This window comes from Canis lupus, chromosome 1 (assembly GCF_048164855.1).
Source record: "Canis lupus baileyi chromosome 1, mCanLup2.hap1, whole genome shotgun sequence".
NCBI classification, from domain to species: domain Eukaryota; kingdom Metazoa; phylum Chordata; class Mammalia; order Carnivora; family Canidae; genus Canis; species Canis lupus.
In genome coordinates, this window is record NC_132838.1 from 19,867,450 (window position 1) to 19,889,125 (window position 21,676).

At 36.3% G+C, this 21,676-nt stretch overlaps 2 protein-coding genes across 7 annotated transcripts in view; one reads left to right on the forward strand and one right to left on the reverse strand.

The window, feature by feature from the left end:
- WDR7 (WD repeat domain 7) overlaps nucleotides 1-21,676 on the reverse strand; it is a 353,105-nt gene that overhangs the window by 319,185 nt on the left and 12,244 nt on the right. For 4 of the 6 annotated variants that reach the window (XM_072822456.1, XM_072822427.1, XM_072822465.1 and 1 more), the window contains exons 2-7: nucleotides 19,766-19,845; nucleotides 16,371-16,483; nucleotides 12,451-12,622; nucleotides 6,437-6,543; nucleotides 4,831-4,909; nucleotides 238-412 (exon numbers count right to left, since the gene is read on the reverse strand). In XM_072822456.1, the coding sequence (XP_072678557.1) occupies nucleotides 238-412; nucleotides 4,831-4,909; nucleotides 6,437-6,543; nucleotides 12,451-12,622; nucleotides 16,371-16,384 (547 nt within the window). In that variant the 5' untranslated portion in view covers nucleotides 16,385-16,483; nucleotides 19,766-19,845. Of the gene's footprint in view, nucleotides 1-237; nucleotides 413-4,830; nucleotides 4,910-6,436; nucleotides 6,544-12,450; nucleotides 12,623-16,370; nucleotides 16,484-17,334; nucleotides 19,096-19,765; nucleotides 19,846-21,676 lie in introns of those variants that run through there. The other 2 variants (XM_072822438.1, XM_072822446.1) reach the window with 2 other exon arrangements.
- LOC140631162 (histone H3.3A-like) lies at nucleotides 3,390-4,307 on the forward strand. Its single transcript, XM_072822487.1, has one exon. The coding sequence runs from the start codon at nucleotides 3,475-3,477 to the stop codon at nucleotides 3,883-3,885; it is 411 nt and encodes a 136-aa protein (XP_072678588.1). The 5' UTR covers nucleotides 3,390-3,474; the 3' UTR covers nucleotides 3,886-4,307.

Consider the following 21,676-nt stretch of genomic DNA (forward strand, 5'->3'; position numbering starts at 1 on the left):
TTTACAATACAAGTCTACCAACCCCTGATCTACAGGATGAAACCCAAGTTCCGTAGCTACTACTCAGGCCCTTCCTGATATGCCTCCCACCAATGGTGCCAACCTCAGAGGTCCCCACTCCTTCCCTCAAACTTCTGTTTTATGTTTATGAAATATGTCATATATGATACAGAACTCTACAGTAAACTACCCATCACATTAGGGCGCCAAAGTCCTTAAAGGGCATCACACACTGACCTTGTGTTCGGTGAGATCGGATAATACTCATGGAGCTAATCCAGTCTGGAGAGATCTTTGATACTAAGGAGTATAACACCTCAAGGCTGGTGGCATCCACAACGAGGATTTCAGGATAGTGGCCATGGCATAAAAGCCTTCCTTCTCTCTGATTTCCAACAGAAAATTGGTAGAACTAAAAGGAAAAAGAGTTTTAAATGTTCTCCTTGTGAGACTTGATTCAAAGGCACTCATCACGCTTACTGCACTCATTTTCTTCAGTAGTATTTCCAGACAGGTTCTATATGGTACCTATTAGAGGTGTCTATGTATGTATATATAGTTTATGTCTGTATAGACATCCAACAAGTTACATTAAAATTTCAAAATATCTAACAAAACTTATTCTTTTCCTAACATCCTCCCTTTTGAATAATTTTGGAGAAGTTATAATAATTCTTCCTTAATTTTCCATAGATCTAAAACAGATTGTTGACTGAATTCATAAAACACCTCAGTAAAATCAGCTTCACAAATCAGCTTCACAAATCAAAGCAAAAGTAATCTTTTCGCAAAACATATCAATTTTAGATGAATGGGAATAGGTGGGTAGAAGTTTATAATTACTAGTTATGACGAAATAAAATTTAGAAGATGACTGCTGTTCAAGCATATTATAATTAGTGGTAAATTCTGATTAATCCAAGTGTGTTATTTCAGACTGAAGTGTGAGACAACTATGTAAATCATCCTCATAATGCACATTTATACTTTGCGGAAGAAACACAGAAGAACCAATACAATCATGATCTACATGTTACTCATCCCAAGAGCAGCTCAAAAGGAAATGATGGGTTTCCACCAACCAAAGAGCAAAGGAAAAATAACTATCAAAACAAAACTAACAAAACTTCTAAAAGGACCTGTCTCTCATCAGCCTCAAAAAAAAGTGACTCTCCTAGTAGAATGATTCTCTGAGGGGATTACAAGAAGGTGAAGACATCTCATCTCCAGACTACTACTTCCCAAAAAACTGGACTCTATATGAATATGAGGGCAATATGAGGGCAAGCTAGACAGTGCAAAGCATATTGTAAGCACTCCACAGCTGGGTAAAAAAACTAAGGAATCTTGATCCAGTCTGTCTGCTCCCACACTCCTCAGTCCTGCCCTCAGGCTCAACATCGTGTGTGAAGGAATATGATCTTCTCTCAACTACGGAGTACCCTGGATATGAAGGATTACAACTTCCTAAACACGGATCACAGAGCACATTAACTATGGGCAAGGTAACACCACTAAGATTCCAAGGGGAGAGGGTGTCTAATAAAACGCAGGCAACCACAGAGGAGGGCATCTCTAGATCTTAGACGGTTGATCCAAAAAATATGACACACAACCTAGAGGTCCCAGGGACTGTTAGGCACTCTCATGATAATGTGACCATAAGCAACTGTAAGCCATCAAGGAGGAGGAGGGTCAAGGAGGAAAAAATGGGTGCAGAGAAGCCAACTTTGTCAGTATCCACCAACACCAGCCAGGAGACACACGTACACTGTAGTCACTGGAGTAGAGCTCTCCTGGGGACAGGGATATTTTATTAGCCTTGCCTGACTAGCTGCCTCCCACCTTTTACTTTATACTCCCAAATTACCTTCTGACCACGAAATTTAGTCTCCTAGACACCTTCATACTAGCAAAGAAAGTATCCTGAATGGCTGGGACGCCTGAGAGGTTCAGCAGTTGAGCATCTGTGTTTGGCTCAGGGCATGATCCTGGAGTCCCAGGACCGAGTCCTATTACAGGCCTCCTGCCTGTGTCTCTGCCTCTCTGCGTATCTCTCATGAATAATAAAAAAGAAAAAAGAGGAAAGGAAAGGAAAGGAAAGGAAAGGAAAGGAAAGGAAAGGAAAGGAAAGGAAAGGAAAGGAAAGGAAAGGAAAGGAAAAAGGAAAGGAAAGGAAAGAAAATGAAGGAAAGAAAAGAAAGAAAGAAAAGAAGAAAAGAAAAAGAAAAGAAAAAAGAAAAGAAAAGAAAAGAAAAGAAAAGAAAAGAAAAGAAAAGAAAAGAAAAGAAAGAATGAATCTTGAATGGAGAAACAAGTTTTCCAAATATTAAAAAGGGATCTCCCACATGATAATTCAGTAAGTTGGCATCTCCTTGTAATTTCTGTAAGTACCAGTCTTATCAAGGTTTATCATTTCTGCTTATATAAACAACTTGCTCTTGGACCTGAGAGAGTGAAGATCACACAGGAAACAACTGTCACACACTAGTGCATCTGTCAAAAAGCATCTTCTACTTAGAGATCGCTGTCAATTTAAATGCAAGACCTAATACAGGATCTGAGAAAGAACAGGCACTAAAAATATGTTGAATAAACAAAGATAATTTTTCCTAAAATTTTAACCAAAAGTTTTTAAACCATGGAATTAAACAATCAAGATATGTTTACATCTAAGGAGTCCAAGACATTTATATGTAATTTTTCAATAAAAATAATCTACAAAGTCACTGTCTACCATTTATTATCTCTTTCTCTCTATAAACCCTGATTCTTCATGTGACAAAAAATATATAATATATACCCCTTAAATAAAAAGCATATACCCTAACAACACTAAAGAAGCAATTTTTAAAAGGCCCTCACCAGGGCAAGAAATAGTAAAAACAACAACAACAAAAAACCTTTATTACACAAACCACTACCTCACTCCCATTTTCCACTGCTTTTCTAATTTGTGTTGCCACAAGATTTCTTTCCCAACAAATGACTCCATTTGCTTAAGCGAGGCAGTATGATGTAACCGAAAGAATAGAAAGATAAACCTGATTTGGATCCTGGCGCCAGGAATGACTCACTGTGAGCCTGGGACAAGTCATTTAATCATTCCTGGTCTCAGCTTCTTTCTGAGTATACTAAAATAGTATACTCCTACTTAATTTGTAAGGATGTGGGGAAGACTAGATGAGATGCCTATACAATATGTGCTCAGTAAAAGCTAGTTTTCTTCTCTTCCCTCTCCTGCCCCATCAAGAACATAAATCATATTTTCTATATAGACTTGTGATTTTCCCAATACTCAATAGAGTAAATGATGCATAAATTGAAGCACAAAGAAACTATTATGAGAGAATAAGAACACCAGGGTGTTCGCAACCGCCGCTGCGCCACCATTGCTCGCCAACGCCAGCGCCGCCTCTAGCTCACCGAGCTCCAGCCAAGGAGAAGGGGGGTAAGTAAGGAGGTCTCTGTACCATGGCTCGTACAAAGCAGACTGCCCACAAATCGACAGGTGGTAAAGCACCGAGGAAGCAACTGGCTACAAAAGCCGCTCGCAAGAGTGCACCCTCTACTGGAGGGGTGAAGAAACCTCATCGTTACAGGCCTGGTACTGTGGCACTCCATGAAATTAGACACTATCAGAAGTCCACTGAACTTCTGATCCGCAAATTTCCTTTCCAGCGTCTGGTGCGAGAAATTGCTCAGGACTTCAAAACAGATCTGCGCTTCCAGAGTGCAGCTACTGGTGCTTTGCAGGAGGCAAGTGAGGCCTATCTGGTGGGCCTCTTTGAAGACACCAACCTGTGTGCTATCCATGTCAAACGTGTCACAATTATGCCAAAAGACATCCAGCTAGCACGCCACATACGTGGAGAACGTGCTTAAGAATCCACTATGATGGAAAACATTTCATTCTTTAAAAAAAAAAAAAAAATTTTTTTTTCTTTTCTCTTCTTCCTGTTATTGGTGGTAGTTCTCTGAACGTTAGATATTTTTTTTCCATGGGGTCAAAAGGTACCTAAGTATATGATTGCAAGTGGAAAAATAGGGGACAGAAATTAGGTATTGGCGGTTTTTCCATTTTCATTTGTGTGTGAATTTTTAATATAAATGCGGGGACATAAAGTATTAATGCAAGTCAAAATGTTTCAGTGAACACGTTTCAGCAGTTCAACTTTATAACAATTATAAATAAACCTGTTAAATTTTTCTGGACAATGCCAGCATTTGGATTTTTTAAAAACAAGTAAATTTCTTATTGATGGCAAAAAAAAAAAAAAAAAAAGAAAAAAAGAAAAGAAAGAACACCAGGAATATCAGTCAGAAACTATACATTCCTATGTAAATTCTTGTATAAGGCAGGCATATGAAATAGGCATTTCTTCAACAGTTAGAAAGTCAAAAAAGTGTAACCAAGGACCAATTGCACAAGTAATAAACAGGATATGATCTACAAAGTGGATCCATTTGTGTTAATCATGAATGGAATCATAAAGGCTTTAGCATGAAAGATTCCATTATTTAGGATCTAGAGGACTGACCCAACTAGTAAAGGGGCTCTCGCCTAGTTAATCAAAGTGGCCAGAAAAAGAAGTGGCACGGGCAACTGGCTTACCTTTCACCTTTCCTCATTAGTCCCTTCTACTTAATAAGTCCCCCACTATACCATCTGATGAGGAACACTTTTACTATCCCAATTGTACTCTTCTTGTCCTATTACTTCCACCCCATTTTTCATATAAAAATATGGGCTCAATGTTTAAAAAACATTTAATTGTACACCTGTAGTAAGTTATGCTGACTTGAACTGTTATGGAAATAGATACCAACCTGTATGCCTGTATGTGTGCAGGCTAACTTTGTAAACTCAATACATCTGCCATCATTCACATCCCAGAGACACATCTCTCTATAAAACAAAAATAATATCTAACTTTAAATCTGATTTTTAAAAGCATTGTTCAATTTTGTCACAGTGCTTTAAAGTGAATCTTCCATTAAAACTGATATATTTCAGGAAAAGTAGTGTATAGTCATTACTGTGTCTGTGAAAAATTCTGGTCCTCACTCACCATCCCAATCTCCCCTTCAACCTACACCCCCACCTGGATGCACATTCTTTCTGGGCACAGGGTAGGACTGCACTTCCCAGCTTCCTTTTGGTTCTGAAGTCTCACGAGTAGTTCTGGCCACAACTGATGCAAGGACCTCAAGAACTTTCTTTCTTCTCTGCCTCCATTCCAGACAGTGGCTACTCCTGTTAGTAGTGCTCCCTCCCCCTCAACCTCAAAATAAGGATGGTAATGAAGCAAAGTCCCAAATGATATACCAGGGCCAACTGACAAAACCAAGAAATAGACTTTTAATTTAAACCACTGGGATTTTCCATTAGTTACCGGCATAGCTAGAAAATTTAGCACAAAATAAAAATTAAAGTCAACTTAATTCTAAATTTTGCAAATTATATGTAATATTCCAATTATAATTCTGTTTATTACATAAGTTTATCAAGTGCATAACATAAAAAGCTTCTTTCTCAAACTACAGACATGACATACAAAATTAGAAATATCAGCATGTCTTTGTCTCTTAAAGAAATAAGTTCTATTTAATGAAAGACATTAATAAAATGCAGTGACACTAATATTCTCAAGGCTTTCTTCAAGGTGCCCTTTCTTATACCTCACATGGTATGAAACAATTTTTCAAAGAATGTTCAGTCTTATTTAGAATATGCATGCTAATACGAATTATCCTTTAATTGACCAAAAGGGACTATACTTTTACCTGGTACTGCCTCTACTTGTTACAGTTACATAAGGTTCTTTTCAAATTCATAAATTATGGGAGGGGAAAGGGGAGAGAAGACCTTTTTAAATAATTCTTTCCAAGTCCCCAACTCTCTTTAATAACATATTATTTTCTATGCATCAAAAAAGTTTAAAAGTTTAAAAACTCCTCACTCTGAAACCTATGACTACTACCTAATGATCTAAAAACAAATTATGTTCTAAGACTCAAGAATATATACAATTACATTAGTGTATTAACAAATATGAATACAACATCATGACATCTGCATGGCTTCATCTTCCAAATTTATGCTAGCCTAGCCATCATTCAGGTTTTTTTAAAACTCTCAAAATGGTCTGCCAACTTAAAAAAATAGAGATTAATGATCAGGCTTTAACCTGTAAGGTCTTTTGAGTTTCTCAAAAGCAAGGCAAAAACATAATCATAAATTACGATAAAAGTATTACAAAAAATCATTAACAAAAATTCACATTTAGAAAACCATATTTCAAGTATCTTTAAGTTTAGATAACTGAAGCATTTACTTAAAAGATACTTCAAAAGAAAAAAATTCCCTACTTACTAATACACTGGTACTATTTGCAATAAAGACGAGGAAAAAAGTAAATAAGAAAATACTTACCCACTTTCAGATGCACTCACAATATACTGTTTGTCACTAGAAGCACAAGCTTTAGACAAACAGGTGATTGAGGCTGTGTGACCAAACAACAGTGCTCGAGGATTAACCTAGAAATACACATATATGTTGATATAAGTACCAAATTTTTAAAAACTAATTTTTAGGAATCCTGTTAATTTTCAATATAAATATATAGACAGATTTGAGAAGAACTGCTCAGAACACCAAAAACTGAGCAACACAACAGCGATCCCCATCCATTTAATGTTCATAATCACATACCAGATAGATAGTTCTGAAGTCAAAATTGGAAAAGCAACAGGTAACACTATTTGCCCAACACATACAGAGAGTCACAGAAGTCAAACGAGGGCAGTCTTCAGCACTAAACTACAGTGTACAGAAGAATCAGATTAAGAACGACAGTTACAAAACAATTTAACACCACTTATTTTTTAAATAACATGTTCATTGACCTGAAAACATATCTAGAGTCTAGATTAACACACTCAAAACTCAAAAAAAAGAGAGGACGGGCACCCTCCCAAATGCTGATAGCAACATTAACTATCAAGAATGAAGAATGAGGGCAGCCCCAGTGGCGCAGCGGTTTAGCGCCGCCTGCAGCCCAGGGTGTGATCCTGGAGACCCGGGATCGAGTCCCACGTCAGGCTCTCTGCATGGTGCCCGCTTCTCCCTCTGCCTGTGTCTTGCCTCTCTCTCTAGCTGTGTCTCTATGAATAACTAAATAAAATCTTTAAAAAAAAAAAAAAAAAAAAGAATGAAGAATGACCTTCACAGATTAATGATTTAGTAACACAGTGCCTTAAAGAATGGCAATATACCCACTATTCTAAAATAGTCTGGCAATCAGCCCCCAAATTTATCTACTTTGTACCAAATGGCATGTTATTACTTCAGGCTTCAGGGTCTTAGGTTATTTCAGGATATATTTTTCAATTAAAAATTTAATACACACAAATAAAATTTATAATATATGTATAAGATATAAAGAATATATTAAATAGCCACATACTCAATATCCAGTTAAGAGAATAGAATATGACAAAGTCCCCTTATACCTATCCTGGTGCCCATTTTGCAAACAATTTATCCCAATTTATTAGTAAAGCTAAACTGCTCAAAATTAAATGTTCCATGAAAGAGTACTACTGGTATTGTTCTACAGTTCTGGTATGTAACAACTGAAAAGATTTTCCAAATAAAATGCATTTTAGTAATCTTTTACGTAATCACAATTAAGAAAATTTCAATCTTTTTTTTTTTTTTTTGCTTAGTTACATAATATGCATTTTTTCCCTCAAAGGCTAAATTTTTATTCTAATTATTTAAGAATCAATCAGTTTATAGTTAGAATGGGCTTGGAAAGTTTTCCCATGCAGCCAAAATTTTCTCATACACCTAACTCCACCTCCATATAGAGATTCAATAATCTTCCACTTAAAACTATGCTCTTGGTCAGTTATGTAATTTCTTCCAAGAAAATCAACTTTACCAATAGTTTTACTTCAAATGTATATAACTTTGTTGGAAAATTCCACTTTCAGCCATTACAACTAGAACTAGACTTTACTTCCACCATAATCTAGAAAAATAAAAATATTTGAATGAAGTATAAACAGCACATGATCATCTTAATAGAGGCAATAAAACTTTTGACAAAATTCAGTATCCTTCCATAATTAAAAACTCTCAACAAAATGAATATAGAAGGAATATATCCCAACTTTATAAAGACTATATATGACAAGCTCACAGCTAAAATCATACTCAACAGGGAAAAGCTAAAAGCCTTTCCTCTAAGATCAGGAATAAGACAGGAATATTCACTCCTGCTACTGCTATTCAACATAGTATTGAAAGTCTAAGCCAGAGCAATTAGGCAAGAAAAATAAATAAAAGGCATCCAAATCAGAAAGGCAAAAGTAAAATTTTCTCTGTTTACAGATGACATGATCCTATATATCTATATATCCTAAAGATTCCACCGAGAGACTGCTAGAACTAATAACAAATTCAGTAAAGTTGCAGGATGTAAAATAAACATACAAAATTCAATTGCATTTCTATACACTAACAACAAAATACACTAACAACAAAATATCCACACAAAATACGCTAAACAACAAAATGTCTAAAGGAGAAATTGAGAAAATCACACAATAGAATCAAAAAGAATAAAATACAGTTGACCCTTGAACACAAGAAATCTAGAAAAATCTAGAAAAAGACTCTACTGGAGCCAAAAGTAAATACAGCACAGTCACAGTAAACAAGTCAAAATACTAAAAGCAATTGTTTTTCTAAGTATGTTTTTTATTGTTTTTTTTTTTAAACAATCCTTTAATAAACAAAATTAGTCCATCTGAAACTCCTCAATCTGTAGGGTCCTAGTCTTGGATGGGGATAGCTGCAAAATTCCAGTTCCGAAGCTGTCGGAGGCTCAGTGCAGATGGGGACTGCACTGAACATGTTTCAAAGAACATTTGTAAAATAAAACTAGAATATATGGCTTTGCCACCCACCATCAGATAAAAGAAAAAATTATGTAAATGAAACTGTATTTTTTACCGTATCTTCATAAGTACAAAGTTAGCTAAAAAGAAAAGTTTAAGATATTTTCATAAATCAACATGTTCCTTTAATGAACAGAAACTTATTCATTAAATAGAAGTTTTCTAGAGTTTAAAGAAAGAAAAAGATGGCTTTAAGAAATTGTTCTGAATGACCACTAAATGCCAAGCAGAGCAACCAAAAATATATCTATGCCTATTATCAATGCTAAATCACAACTATAAAGACTTAGCATCAGGAAACTACAAAAGAAAATAAGTATTAATATAATCAAAGAGAAAATATATGGTAAATTATATTTATATTTCTTTATATCTCTTTATATTTCACCATATTCCACAAAAATTTGTTACATCACAGTTATTAACTAGACATTTTACACATAATCAGTACAAAGAAATAATCATAAAATAATCTGTTCAAGGCAGCCCGGGTGGCTCAGCGGTTTAGCGCCACCTTCAGCCCAGGGCCTGATCCTGGAGACCCAGGATCAAGTCTGACATCAGGCTCCCCACAGGGAGCCTGCTTCTCCCTCTGCCTGTGTCTCTGCCTCTCTCTTTCTCTCTGTGTCTCTCATGAATAAATAATCTTTAAAAAAAATAAATAAAACAAAAATAATCTGTTCAACCAATTCATGAAGACCATCCCTCCCCTCAAGACCACAGAGTTCAAAAGTGACAATTACCAAGTTATCAGAGGCAAGGCAAGATGATCATAATGAAAATATGTGATGTGTCAGTTCTAAAGTGTAAATAGTAACACCCACATTCTAACCTGGGACCTTGAGACTAGTTCATTCTATAGTCAGCCATCATTCAACACTTTTTTTTTTTTTAATCTCCTTGTACCTTTTTTTCCCTTTCTACACCAGAGATTTGTTCATTAAATAAATCGTTATGTGCAAGCACTGTGATAACTGCTTAATATGCATTCCTTCACAGAATCCTTACCACAAGCTTGGGTGGTACACCATATTTTAAATGTGGCAGGACCTAGACACAAAATGGTTAAGTAAACTGCCCAAAGTCACACAGCTGGATACTAGAACAGCCAAGATTCAAGCCAAGTTTTGCCCATCTCCAAAGGTCAAGCTCTTACTTTTACTTCTTTCTTCAATAGCATGGCTGATACTATTCTCTGCATAGATCTGTTTCCCTGATAGAAGGAAAGTTTCAAGAAGATAGGAACCAGTCTCATTATATCCTGTAAATTTGTGGGTAATGGAAGCTTTTTACAAACATTGCTTGTAAGAGATGGTGTCTGCATCGATAAGTTCCTCCTCTACTCTTATCACCATCTAAGTGCTCACTAGGTTGTATACATTACCTCTGCAATTTCCTCCGGACATTTTACTACCATGTTAGACCAGGGTGCCCTTTTGCATAGAATAAAGGAAATCAAGATATGGATGGCAAAAATTTTAGCTACAGTTTTTAATCCTTTTCTAACAAAGGAAAAGAAGATACCAGAACTTCAGAAAAAGGTCTTATTGGTCCTTCATAGGCATAAATAGCTACTACAAAGTATAATACTAAAGACACTCCACATATTCCAAAGACAATAACCAAGCCAACTTTTATTTAGCTTTCTTTCCCAATGGATAAATAGTCCAATTCTCTTAATATCTTTCAAAAGATCTATTTCTCTCCTAGCCCCACTACCACCTCCCCAATACTTCTCACTCTCCCCAGTTTTATCCCTCTTACTTGAACTTAAATAAATATAACACTCTAGTAAAATCTATGCAACATAGTGAAAAAATTGTTTCTAAGCTCTCCTGAGTCTTATTGTTTATAATCACTTGTGATATTTTATATAATATATTTGATATAACAACATGTGATTTTTTTTTTTTTCTCGTCATGGCTACACTGCTGATTTACATTTAGTTCGCTATCAATCCTCAGGGTGTATCACATTCTATGGCACTTCTTTCCAGCCACTTTCCAACATGTATACCCAGGCCTTACATGTCATTCAAGTGTCATTTTTCCCATTCTAGCTGTTCCATGCCTAGGTGTATACCAAAGAGCAACAAACACAGATGTCCACACTAAAACTCAAACACAAATATGCGTAGCAGCATGATTCTGTATGGCCAAAGTACAAACAACCAAATGCCCATTAATTGATAAATTTAGTATACCCATATAAAGGAATAGTATTTGGCCATGTAAAAAAATGAAGTATTGTTACATGCTACAATACAGATGAACTTTGAAAATATTATAATAAGTAAAAAGAGCCAGCCACAAAAAACCAACATATCATTCCATAAATATGAAATGCCCAGAACAGCCCAACCTATAGAGGAGTTATATTTGGGATATTAATTTGATATATTTATCATATCAAATTAACATCCACACATATATTGCACATTGTAAAAAGAAATAGAAAACAGATTAGTGGTTGCCTTGGGAGGAAATGGGGGTATTGGGAATGATAGCTAAAGAGTACAGGGGGTATTTCTGATGTAATGAAAATGTTATAAATTTGACTATGGTAATGTACACTTTATTTTTTAAATTCAACTAACTTAAACTAAAAACAAAAAACAAAAACAGCTCAACCATTTCTCCCAATCCCACCCCCACCTCTGGCAACACCAATCTGTTCACTATGAGCTTCATTTTTTTAAAATATATGTACATATTTTTAGATTCAATATATATGGATATATATACATGCGTATATATATAGTCGCACACAATTTCTTTAAATGAGCAAATCATATAGTATGTGAATTTTATCTCAATAAGGCTGTAACAACAAAAAAAATACTTAAAAAATCAATTTGCTTGTCCTATATTCTAGCTACCACCCCATTTTCTGTTACCCTTTACAGAATAATCCCTGGGGAAAATATCAGAGAGGAAGATTAAAAATATGGGGGGAAAAGGAGAATAAACCCTGAGGTGTTGTGTTAGAATTGGAGGTCTTAGTGTGTAGTGCGTGTATGTGTGTATGTGTGTCTGTGTGTATTCCCAATTCCTATTTCCCTAGTTTGTCCACTGAGAAGGCCTAACAGCACAACACACTGTGCACTCCACATTCGGCAATAAACACAATCAAATTTATGCTTTATAAAAAGTTTTGCCCTCTTCAAGACATTCACATTAGCAGGTATAAATATTCAAAACTATTTTTAATACCTTTGGAAACTTCCTTCAGTCTGGATAAACTTCTTTTGAAAAACCTTAAGTGTAAGGGTAGATATAACCACTGAAAATAGCCAAAAACCAGCAGAAGACAATCCTGATGAATAATACAAATTATCAACCTGCGTAATAGTAATTTGACTCAAAACAGATTTCACAGAAAATATATTATGACGCCAAGTGTTACTCTGGGACTACTGTTTTCTATTAAGAAGCTCTTTGTAGCTAAAAAATACAATAGGCATTTCAGATACTCACTTCCAATTCTACTGAAAGATCCCAGAGGCATATTTGTCCATCATGACATCCAGTTACAATCGTGGTCCCATCATCTGTTAAAAGTACTGTTGAGATGCAGTGTGTTGGTGCTTTGCGACCCCAAAGAACAATGGGTAGGACAAGGCTATTTCCTGCCATTGTGTTTTCAAACCTGGAAATGTTATAAGAATAAGGTCAAATATTACATTTCCTTCTAAAACATACATTTGTATTATGAATCCAACTTAAACTTCCTGAGTACCAAGAATTCTCCCGAACATTATATATGACACCCATATATGTAAATACCTAAAATCTCATTTTATATATGTAAAATCTAATTAAAATCTTAATTCTCATAATAAATCACGCAGTAAGTACTATGGTCACACCTCTCTCACAGATAAAGACTGTGAGTCAGAAAGTCACAAGGTGAAAAGTGAAATAATGGAATCCAATCAAACCCGGGCAGCCTGACTACAGAACCTATTTTATTCACTCTGCTATGCTACCAATGACAAGTAAGGTCTATAAATTTGTTAGGTCTCCAAAACAATAACAGATGGCAATGTCCAAGAAAAACTCAGCATAGTGTGCTAAACATTAAAAAGAGTATGTTCAGTGGGAAACTCATTCAACTATATTTACCACAACCTATAATGTCTCAAGATCATGAATGTCTTTTATTGTAAATTCTGAAACTTGAGGGGAAAAGGATTTCTCTTTAAGTGTATATGGGAGTACACCTTTTGCAGGAGAGAACAAATACAAGGAATTATTCCTTCATATGACAAAAGCAAGATCTAGTTGGTGAAACAACCAGATTTAAGTGTTATAAACTGTGTGGCTAAAAACTAAATATAGGTTCAGAGAAGTCAGAGAGAAATGAAGACTGGAATAATCAAAGGGTTCCACAGAGACTGCCAGAACTTTTTGGTTTTTAAAGATTTTATTTATTTAATCATGAGAGACACAGAGAGAGAAGCAGAGACACAGACAGAGGGAGAAGCAGGCTCCATGCAGGGAGCCCAATGTGGGACTCAATCCTGGGACCCTATGATCATGCCCCGAGCCAAAGGCAGATGCTCAACCATTGAGCCATCCATTGTCCCGAGACTACCAGATCTTATGCGACACTACAGGGTCACCTATAGGCTTGACATGGTCAATCAGTAATGGTCACTGTAGTGATTTTTTTCTGCCCCAAATTTTTAAGTGACAACAAATGATATGTGTATACCTATAGACTCTTTAGGATGCTAAGACTGTCCCATAAAGTTTCCAGAAACAAAGAAAAAACCATTTTCTATGAAGGAAACTAGTCTAATAGCCATGGTCTTATTGCTAGCTGCTTCCAGCAAGACTCTTCTTTAAACTATTACCTACACTTAAAAAAAAAAAAAAAAACAACAAAAACCACTAAAATCGCTTTTAAAGAATAGTCACTGAATGGGGTGCCTGGGTGGCTCAGCCAGTTAAACGTCCCACTCTTCGTTTTGGCTCAGGTCATGATCTCAGGGTCCTGAGATGGAGCCTTGCTCTGCCATGGAGCCTGCTTAGGATTCTCTCTCTCCCTCCTCCTCAGCTCCTTCCCTCCCTCATGGATGTGTGCTCTCTCTTGCTTAAAAACAAACAAACAAAAAGTCACTGGAAAGAAAATGAGGCAAGTAAAAAAATCTAAAAATCTATACTAAAATTTTTTTATAAGACTACATGACTTTCATCAGTTTATATCCCCCAAAACTTCATCTTTTGCCTACTAGTATAAAGTATGCATTTAAAGAAAAAAATTCCAAGTTCACTTTCTATTTATCATGTTCACTATTTTATAGGCTACCATGACACAATTATTTCCATATTTCTTTTCTGCATATTTCTATTTGATATTAGGAAATGAAGCAAAACACTAAAGCAATTTTAATAAATCTGGTAGAACATGTTCCTGGCTAAAAAAAGATACCCAACAATGACTTTTTCTAAAAAGCAATCTGGAAGTAGTTCATTTTTTCATGGTGACAACATTCAGTATTAAATTAGGGATGCGTGGGTGGCTCAGTGGTTCAGCATCACCCTTTGGCTCAGGGTGTGATCCCAGTCCCAGGATCGAGTCCCACATCGGGCTACCTGCGAGGAGCCTGCTTCTCTCTCTGCCTCTCTCTCTCTCTGTGTCTCTCATGAATAAATACATAAAATATTTAAATAAATAAATCATATCACCCCAAGACTTCTCTCAATTAAGTAAGATCACAGCATTGAAGACAGTATGATGAAATCTGGAAAGAACACTATTTCTCTAGATATTTGAGGACTCATATTCAATGCATACTGGATTTGCTTAAAGAAAATGCAAATATAGAGATTCAGTACTAAGGAATATGCGTGCTATGTGGAGATGAGCCAACTCTGGTGCAACACGAAAAAACATTCTGATATTCGAGTGACAAGGCTACTCAAGAAAACCTAGAAAAAGAATGCATTTTACGGCCCTTAAAACATGAGAAAATAATCATCCATAACATGATAAAGGTATATACTACATCATTAGAAAACACATCATCAGTCTCTAATTCAACTTCTCCAGAAGCTAAAATAATTACAAAGATTTAGATAAAAAACAAATCCCCAGCATCCTCCCCAAAATCAAGAACAGTCAACCAGAACCTGAGAGGAATTCTCATTAAGGGCAATGAAGGATTTTCATAAAGAACTGTATTAGTTTCCTAGGGTTGCAGTGCACACAAACTGAAGAGCTTAAACAACAGAATATATTGTCTCACAGTTCTTGAAGCTAAAAATCGGAAGTCAGGTATAGGTAGGATTGGCTATGAAGGGAAGGATCTATTCCAGGCCCCTCTCCTTGACTGTAGAAGGCCATCTCCATCCATGCTCACATGGCATTCCCCCGTGTGCACATCTGTCTCTGCACATCCGTCTCCAAGTTTCCCCTTTTTAATAAGGACATCAGTTATACTGGATTAGAACCTACCCTGATGACCTCATTTTAACTTGAATACCTCCATAAAAAACCCTATTTCCAAATGAGGTCACATTCTGAGGTCCTGAAAATCAAAATTTCAACATACGATTTTTAGGGGAATACAATTCAATCCATAACAGGAACGTATGCTTTTAAAAGAACATAACCTGGGGCACCTGGGTGGCTCAGGTCATGATCCTGAGACCCTGGGATCAAGGCCTGCGTGGGCTCCCTGATCGGCATGGAGTTTGTTTCTCCTCCTTCTGCTCCCTCCCCCACTCACTCACACTCACTCTCTCAAATAAGTAAATAAAATCTTTACAAAAAATAAAAAATAAAAGAACATAACCTAAAATTAACTCATTACCCAAAAAGCAATTCTCCCTTAGGAAATAATGGTAAAGTGGGGGTCCCCAGGTGGCTCAGCGGTTTAGCACCTGCCTTTGGCCCAGGGCGTGATCCTGGGGACCCGGGATTGAGTCCCACGTTGGGCTCCCTGCATGGAGCCTACTTCTCTCTCTGCCTCTTTATCTCTCTCTCTCTCTCTCTCTCTCTGTCTCATGAATAAATAAATAAAATCTTAAAAAAAAAAAAAGGAAATAATGGTAAAGAACTTCACTATATCTTTTCCAGGAGACATTACATCAGCTAGTTAACTGCTTATCTAAGGAATATGTGAGAAGTCAGTCTAACCAAGGTAAGAAGTCACCATCTTATGTCTTATGTTGGGGGCGGGGGTGGCAGAAACCAGATTCCAAAATTCACTGCTGTATTTCAAAGGAAAGTAGATGGTAAAAACTAATCTGTCCTGACCTATAGATATACATACCCTTGTCAATGGTCTTTATTCACAGTGCTACTTCTTGATTGGTATATAAAAAAATCTAAATAGAAAGTATTTGTTAAGTGAAATATTTCAAAGATAAATAATCATAAAGAATACCTGAAATGAAACATGAAACTGTAGTGAGAATCACAATCAGTAGTTGTTATTGATGTGTCTTGCTGCTGGGATTAGGGTAGTTCCATCAAATGCAGAATAAGCAGAATCAATTTCTAAATAAACAATAATTAATCAAAATGGCTTGGTGACCAACAGGAAGATGGTATCGAAAAAAAAAAAGGAAAATATACTTTCAGATCATGGCTGGGGCAACTGGAGTGGAGGGAGGCAGTCTTATTTATAGGATTCAGGCGAAGAAGTAGATTTGTACTCCTGGGTCTCAGAACACACTTGATATTAAAACCTCCTAGATAGGAGAGTATTAAATCAAAGTTGGGGGAAGACTGTGGAGAAATGGGCTTGGGGAAATGTTCAAAAGTTGGAGGCAGAAAAGACTGTCAAGGACATTTTGACAGTGGCTCTGCTATCTCTTGCCAGGAGACATCCTTACTGTGTGAGTTCAAAAATAGGAGAGCTAAGCCTTTCCAACACTTCTCTAACTCTACACTAGACATTTTGTTATGTAGGGAAAATAAACTTCTACAACTTTAAGGCCACAATTTCTAAGTTTTATTACACATAAATATATGATCTTCCTCACTGCACACTCAGGTAACTACTCCCCCAAGTTTGTAAGAATAACTCCCTGGAATACATGACGTAGTAAGAAGAATGACAAACAATTACATAAAGGAAAAATGTTAAGACTCCTAGAAAGGAAGGGGGGCTTTGTTGGAGGTGAGATGAAGACAAGGAAATAAATACAACCATCATCTATGGCCAGACTCCTTCCAACACCAGCAGAAGATAATTAAAATTCATCTTAGCTAAACAACATGTGAAAGATGAACCTAGATGGTTTAGATAGCTCACTGTACAATGTATGTATAGTTCAGTTTTATATAAATCCAATATATAAAAACTAGTCTTGCTTAATTTATGAGAATTCAAGAAATTTCCTCACCAGAAGAAAATACCAGTATTTCTTTTCAGCACTGAAATATGCTTCTTCTTACTCTGAAGATTCCTTTGGATATTCTAGGTTCTCTTAACTTCCATACAAATTTAAAAATCAGCTTGTAAATGTCTGCAAAAAAGCCTGATGAGATTGTGACTAGAGCTGCATCAAATTCATTTATCAATTTGGGGATCACTGAGCTATCTAGTTTCAATGAAATATTACTAATGCAAAAGTGTACTCTAAAAGCAATCTTACTTGGGGCACCTGGGCGGCTCAGTCAGTTAAGCATCTGCCTTCAGCTCAGGTTATGACTCTGGGGGTCTTGGGATCAAACCCCACACTCAGCAGGGAGCCTGCTTCTCCCTCTCCCTCTGCCTCTGCCTCTCCCCCCACTTGTGCTCTCTTGCTATCTCTCAAATAAAATCTTTTAAAAAAGTAAATAAAAGTAATCTTACTTCTTAAAAGTATCTGAGGTCAAAATAGCACACGTAGCTTCTTAATGAGATGTCACACTCTTATTTCATAAAATAAATCAATATAACCTGGTCCAACAAAGTTAACCAACAGAGAAAAATCAAATCAAAATCAAATAATTTTGTGGCTCTCTCCAGAAAGGTTCTGAATTCTTCCTATCACTTTTCTAAGAGAGTAACACTTTTCTTCTAGAAAACAAAAAGTTTAATAGAGAACAAACTGATGGTTATCAGACAGGGGCAGGTGGAGAGATGGGTGAAATAGCTGATGGGAACTAAGGACCATATTTGTGATGAGCACTGGGTGATACTGGGAAGTGTTGGATCACTATATTGTATATCTGAAACTAACATTACACTGTATGTTAACTGACATTTAAATAAAAACTTTTTTTTAAAAAGTGAATTACTAGGAAAACAAAAAAAAGTAGTTTATGTTAAAAATACTAACATATCTACTCATGCAAGGAGGAAGAAACACTGTAAGGTGTATTATATACATATATATATAAATAAAACTAAAAGCCATATATGCTAAAGTGGACATGTGCCTAATGTATGAACATCTTTAACTTTGAAAAACTTTTTTAGGGGATAGTAACATATTCTCTATTGAAACAAATTATTATAAGATCATATTAATTTTTCTTAAGAGCTTACAATCGCCTGTAGCATACACAACAAACACATTCTATTCATGATAGTTTGAGACTATAAAATCCTAACTTGAATTTCAGAATTAAAAAAAAAAAAAAAAAAAGATGTAGGGGTGCCTGGGTTGCTCAGCGGTTGAGCATCTATCTTCGGCTCTGGTCTTGGTCCCAGGTGTCCACCTTCAGCTCAGGGTGTGATCCCAGGCCAGGGATCCAGTCCCAGATCTGGGTCCCTTAGAGGAGCCTGCTTTTCCCTCTGTCTATGTCTCTGCCTCTCTCTGTCTCTCATGAATAAATAAATAAAATCTTTAAAAAAACAAAATCTGGCTTAAAATTACATGTAGAGGGGATCCCCAGGTGGCTCAGCGGTTTAGCGCCTGCCTTTGGCCCAGGGCGTGATCCTGGAGACCCGGGATCGACTCCCACATCAGGCTCTCAGCATGGAGCCTGCTTCTCCATCTGCTTCTCTCTCTCTGTGTGTGCCTCTCATGAATAAATAAATAAAACCTTTAAAAAAAAAATTACATATAGAGACTGGCTATTAAATTAAAAAAAGAATTTTTAAGATTTTATTTATCCATGAGACACACACACACACACAGAGGCAGAGACACAGACAGAGGGACAGAGGGAGAAGCAGGCTCCCTGCAGGGAGCCAGATGTGGGACTCGATCCGGGAACTCCAGGATCACATCCTAAGCTGAAGGCAGGCACTCAACCACTGAGTCCACCCAGCCGTCCCTAAATAAAAATTTTTAACTGATCAAGCTTTACAGTCAAATATCAGGAGTTCTAGATTCTACTTCTCATTTTGCCAATAATCATGTCTTTGATCATATCATTTTTAAGGCTTAGTTTTCACCCCAAGAGTTATTTATAAAATTAATTCTGAATCCTTCTGAAGTCAAAAAATAAAAATAAAAATAAAATCGTAAGAGCAGAGCTCTTGGGGCACCTGGGAGGCTCAGTGGTTGAGCGTCTGTCTGCTTTGGCTCAGGGTACGATCCTGGGGTCCTGGGATCGAGTCCCACATCGGGCTCCCTGCATGGAGCCTGCTTCTCCCTCTGCCTGTGTCTCTGCCTCTCTCTCTGTGTCTCTCATGGATAAATAAGTAAAATCTTTAAAAATAAATTTAAAAGGGCAGGGTTCTTATTTTTTACCTCTAAGTCATCTCTTTTGGTTGCTTTAATTTCATGTATTTCTCTATTTCACTGAACTTCCCGTATTTCTCAGTTCTGTAGAGAAATACAATTATACTTCAGTCAACAACAATAAAAATAATCATAATTGAAAGAACACTGAACTCACAATCAGAAGAACTGTATTCAAATCCTGGCTCTTCTATGGAATCTTGACAAAGTTGCCCCTCTGGGTCTCGGCTTCCCCATCTGTAAATGATGGACAATAATATCCTCTTTTAAGAAAGCTGTGCTAATAACAGAGAGAAACCATACATGTAATACAACTAGTGCAATACCTGCACATGACAGATGCTTGTAAATATTTTTTAAAAACACAGACTTTGCTACTTCTTCACATTCTGCTTCCACATTCACTGGCTTCTTCCAGCACTGCCATTTCATATTTAATAAACTTGGATTTTTAATAAGGTTATGATCTTTCAATGACTTTCTGCTATAACATAAAAAAACTATTGTATATGCTTGTCAGACACAATTCTATTATCTGCAAATATGATAATTCAGTTCTGCACGACTTTATTAGAAGTAATGCTACAAATTCCTACATGATACTAAAATAGCTTTCAAATTAAATTCTGTCTCATAATAACAATTATTAGTATACATTTTAAACAGCATTTCCCAAGTTTTCATTCTGTGCTCATAGCATTACAGCAGTAGATAAAATAGACACAACTCAACTACCTAGTGGGACTTACACACATGGAAGCAAACAATTAATTACTACAGAGTGTGATAGAGGAAAAATCTCAAGACCTGTGGAGACACAAACGATAGATATCCTAACCTGTACTTTCACAGATCCAGGAAGGATTCTTGGAAGAAATAATGGTGAGACTCAGTAGGAATTAACCCAGGAAGAGGTTCAGGAAATCACATGTTTTAAATCCCATAGGTAAGGGAGCTCAATTCTTTCTCGACAGTGAAAATAGTAGAGTTGGCATTCAGAGCACAAAGGTTGAATGAAGAGACAAGAAATAACAGGTAAATATGCACCAAATCATAAAGGACTTGATAAGCCGTATGAAGGAATTTGGAGTTAAATTGACAGAAATAGGAAAAAGGTCAAGTGTTTTAAAGCTGTATTTGTTTTTCAGATCACTGTAGCTGCAATACAATGGCTAGGGATAAAACTCTGGGTTTGATGACCAGCGGGGCTACCACAGTATTGCTGGTAAGCAATGATGGTACTGAGGAGCACCTGGGTAGGCTCAGTAGGTTAAATGCCTGCTTTCGGCTCAGGTCACAATCCCAGGGTCCTCTGCCCCTTGCCCCTACTCATGCTCTCTCTCTCTCTCAAATAAATAAATCTTAAAAAAAAAAAAGAGAGAGAGAGAGAAAGAGAGAGAGAGAGAGAGAAGGAAGGAAACGATAGTACTAAAATTTATCACAATCTCTCATCACTTAATTTCTGTGCTTTTTTGTTTAATGAACAAACAACTACTACTCTGCCCTGCTACTCTATATGCTCGTGTTCCCTAAGATCAAGAGCCACAACTGTGTATTCACCACATAATGTTTATTAGCATAATGTCTGCCATATAGGATATCTTTAATAAATATATAATACAAGGTAGTAGTGGTGAAAATGGCAATAATGAGATGAGTATGAGAGTTCTTTTAGAGATACGATAGATAGGTTTCGGTGTTCAGCACACAAAGTTGATAAAGATGCAATATGGATTTTGATATAGGTTTTACACAAAGTTACTATAAGGACAATAGAAAAAAGGCATTTTGAAATATTAAAAGCCCTCTATAAAGGATTAGCACTATTATGATACAGATACCCAGTGAAGTCATCAATTCAGATTCTAATAAATGAGACAAATTATTTCACACTTAACTAGAATTTACTAACTATAGGTTTTGAGAAGGGAGAAGATACTACAAGGTTTCACATTAGTCTTGAGCAGGATCAGACTAAAGAGACTTAGTGGTCTCATAAGTAGATCTCTAAATAGAGAAGTGACATGCTAAAACTGTGGCATTGTATAAAGTTCGGATTAACATGGAC